The 6000-nt window shown below is 40.6% G+C and overlaps 1 protein-coding gene across 1 annotated transcript in view; it reads left to right on the top strand.

Annotated features, from left to right (window-relative positions):
* AKAP10 (A-kinase anchoring protein 10) overlaps positions 1 to 6000 on the top strand; it is a 79360-nt gene that overhangs the window by 41247 nt on the left and 32113 nt on the right. Inside the window, exon 5 of the mRNA XM_003996325.6 lies at positions 1607 to 1705. Within this exon, the coding sequence (XP_003996374.2) occupies positions 1607 to 1705 (99 nt within the window). The remainder of the gene's footprint in view (positions 1 to 1606; positions 1706 to 6000) is intronic.

Below are 6000 nucleotides of genomic sequence, written 5' to 3' on the forward strand. Positions count from 1 at the left end.
TTATGATAGCTCACAGAACTTTGGGAAACATTTTATTTACATTTACTGGTTTATTTTAAAGTACATCAAGGGGTGCCTGGGTGGCTCAGTTGGTTAGGCATCTGACCTTTGGTTTCAGCTCAGGTCATGATCTCATGGTTTGTGAGTTTGAGCCCCACGTTGGGCTCCAGGCTGACAGCATGGAGCCTGCCTGGGATTCTTTCTCTCCCTCTCTCTCTACCCCTCCCCTGCTTGCTCTCTCTGTCTCTCTCTCAAAATAAATAAACTTAACAAATAATAATAAAGTACATCATAAAGCTTGCAAACGAACCACCAAATGAAGAGGTGTATAGGGCAAGGTCAAGAAGATCCCAAGTACAAAGCCTTTGTCTCTGAGGGGTTGGGAGTGTGCCACCCTCCCAGCACATAGATGCATTCATCAACCTGGAAGCTCTGAACCACTTCATTTAGGGTTTTCATGGTTCTACAACATGGGCATAATTGATTAAATTTTTGGCCATTGGTGATTAACTTGATGATCCCCAGCCCCTCTACCCTCCCTGGAGGTTGGGGAGTGGGGCCGAAAATTCTAGTTCTGTAATCACACAGTTTGTTCCTCTGGCAACCTGCCCCATTCTGCAAGTCACCTCATTACCATAAACACTCCTGTGGTTGAAAGGGGCTCATTATGAATAGCAAAATATGCTCCTCTCACCCCTGCTGCTTAGGAAATTCTAGGGGTTGCTTTTAGAAGCTCTGTGCCAGAACCAGAATGAACAGTGTGTGTGTACACGCACCAGCACATTAGAATATACTTCAGCCAACACAGAATAGTACAGCAGATTGAATGCCAAGGCAGATCATGAAAGTCCAGCAGTTTGCTATCAAGACAAAGAGCGTTGCAAAATGTAAAACAAAGCCCATTTCTCACTAATTTTTTCAGTTTGGAAAATCGTTTTTTTTTTTTCACATAAAAAATATTGTTTATGTTAACTTACAACAGATTTAATATTGTTAATTTTAACCGAATCAATAATTTTCTTATTTTTTTATTTCTCATATGTTAATACCTGTAGATAAAACTCACATTAACAAAAGCTCTTTGGGTTCTTCAATTTAACTTAAGGTTGCAAAGAAGTCCTGAGACTAAAAAGTTTGAGATGTTGTTTTAACCTTCTAGGGTTGTTGAAAGTCGAACGAAGGTATTCATAAACCTGAAATCATTTTGTAAAATATTTTAAGTGCAGGTTTATAAATAATTTTGCAGTTCCTGCTGTTAACATTGCTGAGCAAGTCCTTTACGTTGAGATTGTGGAGAAGAGACATGGAAAGAGGACATGCATAAATAATTGCTGTTAAGGAGCAGTTGGTTAGTTTAGAGGAGGAATAGGGGGCGGAATTCAGGCGTAACTTCTCTGTTCCACAAACCAAACAGTGAAGAAGCAACATTGTTTTCTCCCGTACATATTTTTTTATATATTTATATTTGTAATAAATGTGGATGTATTTGTGTGTGTGCACGCACACGCTTGGGCATACAGCAAACAGCCCCGCTGTTCATGATTGTAGCCCATTACTGGTCCAAGTGTGCTTTGAATTTTGAAGTTGTCCCCTTCTTCCCTTGCAGGCATAGAACAAGATGCAGTGAATACTTTTACCAAATACATATCTCCAGATGCTGCTAAACCAATACCGATTACAGAAGCAATGAGAAATGACATCATAGGTAAGCAGTGCTTGAAGCTATGGCAAAAAAAAAAAAAATAATGCCTGTTTTTGGTTATTACTTAAGAGAATCTTTTATGAAAATGGAAGTCAACATATCCCTTCTTAGTCTGTGTTCAGAGTACTTTAGTATATCAACTGTAGCTCACTTAAAAATTTTCTCTTCATATGTCAGATGTAAATTCTTAGACTTTGGCTCAAATAACAGCAGCAGCAAAAACAATAGTGGCACTCAAAAATGTTGAATTCTTACTGTGTCCCAGACAGCATTATAAGCACTTTCTGTGGATAAACTCTACCCTTCTAAAAACCTGTAATATAAATACAGTTATTATTTTATAAATGAGAAATCTGAAGCACAAAGAGGGGATTTAATTATTTGTCCAAGATAACACACCTCAGACATAGCAGACTCAGGATTTGAAAACAGACCGCTACAGGGGCACCTGGGTGGCTCAGTCAGTTAACTGTCTGACTTCAGCTCAGGTCATGATCTCGTGGTCGGTGGGTTTGAGCCCTGTGTCAGGCCCTTGTGCTCACAGCTCAGAGCCTGAAGCCTGCTTCAGATTCTGTGTCTCCCTCTCTCTCTGCCCCTCTCCTGCTCATGCTGTCTCTCTCTCTCAAAAATAAAAACATTAAAAAAAGAAAAGGCGAGAAAATAGACCACTACACGTTGACTGGTATGCTATTTGGCAATGTTTTTCATACTGTAAATTCAGACTAGTCTCCTCTTTATGACCACACCTTCCTGCCAAAAAAACACTAGAATAGAAAAATGAAAGTGCTTCACAGTAGTAAGGGCAAACCTCATTTCAGGAAATTGTTTTCATCATATATTTATGTATGTATATACTATGTCATGTAAACCTATTTCTCTGTAGGTCATAGTAAAAAAAAAAAAAAAAAAAAGAATTTACTCTGTTGTGTAAGAAGGACCTTAGAGGCACCTGTAATCACAGATGAAAGTGATTTGTTTATTCATTAAACAAATATTTGTTATGTTCCCATCAAGTCCTGGTACTGAGTTTTATATTTTTATTACAGAAACTTGATATTTTTGATTTATGAAATATAGCATGTTATTCTTCTAGCAGATTCTTCCCAGCATGGGGCTCTTTCAGTCTTTATCACAGATACTTTGCATTCATTCATTATTGGAGACAGCAAAACCTTTTCCTGTCTAAACTGTAGTTCTTAATTTGGCCCACCATACTTTCCAGTGAACAACTGTTGACTATTTTAGGGCTTGTCAGATGTTGGCCCCATTGTTTTCCTTTTGTTTCTCCCACACAGATAGACTCTTATACAGGTCTTGAGGCTGTTGATTGTCCCCATTTGCTTGTATTTTGGGTTTTCACCCAGTTTTGTTGCAAATGTTGTCTTTGGAATTTGGCCTTTCTATGCAGTTCCTCTATTTTTATGTGGGAATTTGTTACAACCATTTTCCACACTTCTCTAGACCAGCATTTCCTCTGCAACAGGACAACTGGGGTGTGCTAACTGATTAGAATTTGGCTATTTGAGATATTGATTGGCTAGTGATTCGTTTGGGGATTTGTTTTTGCCAGTGAATAACCAAACTATGCAGGGGTAGGGGAGAAAAGGGGGGGGGGGAGGGGTCAAGTAAAATATTTAAAAATGAAATATCACTTCAATTATTTTCTTTCCTTTTCTTTATCGAAGTAATGATATAATCCTGTGAGGGGAAAAAAATCTTTTGAAGTATAAGTTGGTAACATTTAGTGATCAAGAGATCTGAGAAAGTTAAAATGTTAATTACCTATGTTTTTAGACCGTTTTTCTTCTTTGAACCTCATTCTTCTGAATCCTACCCCGTTTTCTTCTCTTTCAGTTAGAATATGCCTTTTTTTCTTTTTTAATGTTTATTTATTTTTGAGAGAGAGAGAGAGCACAAGCAACAGAGGGGCAGAGAGAGAGGGAGACACTAAATCCAAAGCAGGCTCCAGGCTCCGAGCTGTCAGCACAGAGCCCGGTGCGGAGTCGAACTCTGAGCCGTGAGATCATGACCTGAGCTGAAGTCAGATGCTCAACCAACTGAGGCACCCAGCCGCCCCTGGAATACTCTACACAGCTCTACTTAAAGTACATTACAGTTGGAAGAAGTCTGCACTTAAGCTGTTATTGTGTGTCCCACCTGCCTGTTTGGTTGTAAATGTTATCCATGGGTTTCTGGTATTGCTGGCTCATTACTCCCTGTTTATATGGGGACTCAGAATAACCCAAAAACTGTGCTTCCACTGCTTCCTTCATCTTCTGCAAATCCTTGAAGTGGTAGAATTTTAAAGATATTTTGAAGGTATAGCTGATAGAATTTACTGATGGTTTGAAGTTGAATAGTGTGAGAGGGGAAAAAGGCATTAAGCATGACTTCATGTTTGTTTGTTTTTCAAACCTGAATAATGGGGCACCTGGGTGGCCATCAGTTGAATGTAAGACTCTTGATTTCAGTTCATGCCATGATCCCAGGGTCATGGGATCAAGCTTTGCTTCGGGCTCCGTACTGGGCTTGGAACCTGCTTGAGATTCTCTGTCCCTTTCCCTCTGCCTCTCTCCCACTGCTCGCTGGCTCATATGCTGTCACTCTCTCAAATAAACAAACAAACCTGAATAAGAGAGTGGAGTTGTCATTTATAAACTTGAAAAAAAAATTTTTTTTAACGTTTATTTATTATTGAGAGACAGAGCACGAGCAGAGGAGGAGCATAGAGAGAGGGAGACACAGAATCCGAAGCAGGCTCCAGGCTCCAGGCTCCGAGCTGTCAGCAAAGAGCCCGACATGGGGCTTGAACTCACAAACTGTGAGATCACGACCTGAGCCGAAGTTGGTCGCTTAACCGACTGAGCCACCCAGGTGCCCCTGGAGTTGCCATTTATAAGATGAGGAAGACTGTGAGGGTAATGGCTTATGGGGAAAATCAGGAGTTTGGGTGTTCACTAAATGGTGAATGTCAAGTATGCAGCTGGATATCTGCGCTAGGAGTTCGTGAAAGAGGTGTAGGTTGAAGAGACATGTTTAGAAGTCATCAGCATATAGGTGGTTTAGAGCCACGGATGACATTACCCTCAGTGTAAGTATGATGAGTGAAGACAAAGAAGTCTTAAGCACCCAGTTCTGAGGCAGGCCTGATATTTACAAGTCTGGCGGGTGAGGAAGAACTAGCAGAAACTCAGGAGTAACAGCTAGTAAAGTAGGCCCCGCTTTATAACTCTGTCTCAGGACAAGAGTTATTTTCTGGAAGCCAAGTGAAAAAACGTTTCTGGGGGTAAGGGAGTGATCGAAGGTGTGTTAAATCCTCTGAGAGGTTAAGTAAGATGAGTACTAGGAATGGAATGGACTTGCCAACCCTGTGGACAACTGGCCCACTGGTTATCTTAATTTCAGGGTACCAGTAGAGACGAAAACTTCATCAGAGGAGTCTTAGAATAGGAGGCGGAGTGGAGACAGCAAGTATGAGCAACTCTTTGAGGCATCTTGCTCCAGGGATAAACTGGAAGGGGATGTTAAGTCAAGGGCCAGTGGGTTTTGTTTTTGTGGTGATGTGTTATACGCATATAAGGTATAGCATACAAGCAAGTTCATATGTGTAACATACAGACAGACTGTACGTAGCTGGTGAATATGAGGCAGCAGCAAAGAAGCGATGCAGGAGACCGAGGGGACAGTTGCTGTAAGAAAGAAGTCTTGAGGCAAGAGGAAGGGGTCCGGTGCTCAAATGCAGAGTGTGTGGGTAGAGGTGCAGGTGAGTTGGTAGATGTGGTGGCAGGAAATGGAAATAATTTTCTGACTGCTTCTATTTTCTTAATGAAGTAGGAAGCAGAGTAATCAGCAAAGAGAATTCGAAGATGTGTATCATTTTTAAAGAGAGAGAAGAAGATGTGTTGTGTGTTGTCCGGTAGAGTATGAGAGAAAATGGCCCAGGAGACTGTAGTATGATCCTTGGGTTTCATTAAGGTCGTGCTAAGGTCATGAACTTAAAGTGAAACCAGCCATCGTGGGCGGGAGGGTTTCAGCCATGTTTGATAGCTGGCTAACCAACGGGCTTACCCACTTGCTGCAGTTGATTTAGGTAATTCCTAATTTTAGCACACTTTGTGTTTCTTCCAAATAACGTTTTGCTAAACTTTTTACAGATAAATCTTTTTACAAATCCATAACTCTTTAGGTTGCAGTCTTAGAAATAGAATTGCTGATTGAAAGGGCATGTTTATTTTTAAAGCTTATGCTAGAAACTACCAGAATGCCCTCCGGAAAATTATATACCGCTATTTTCCCAC

Source organism: Felis catus, chromosome E1 (assembly GCF_018350175.1).
Source record: "Felis catus isolate Fca126 chromosome E1, F.catus_Fca126_mat1.0, whole genome shotgun sequence".
Lineage (NCBI taxonomy): Eukaryota > Metazoa > Chordata > Mammalia > Carnivora > Felidae > Felis > Felis catus.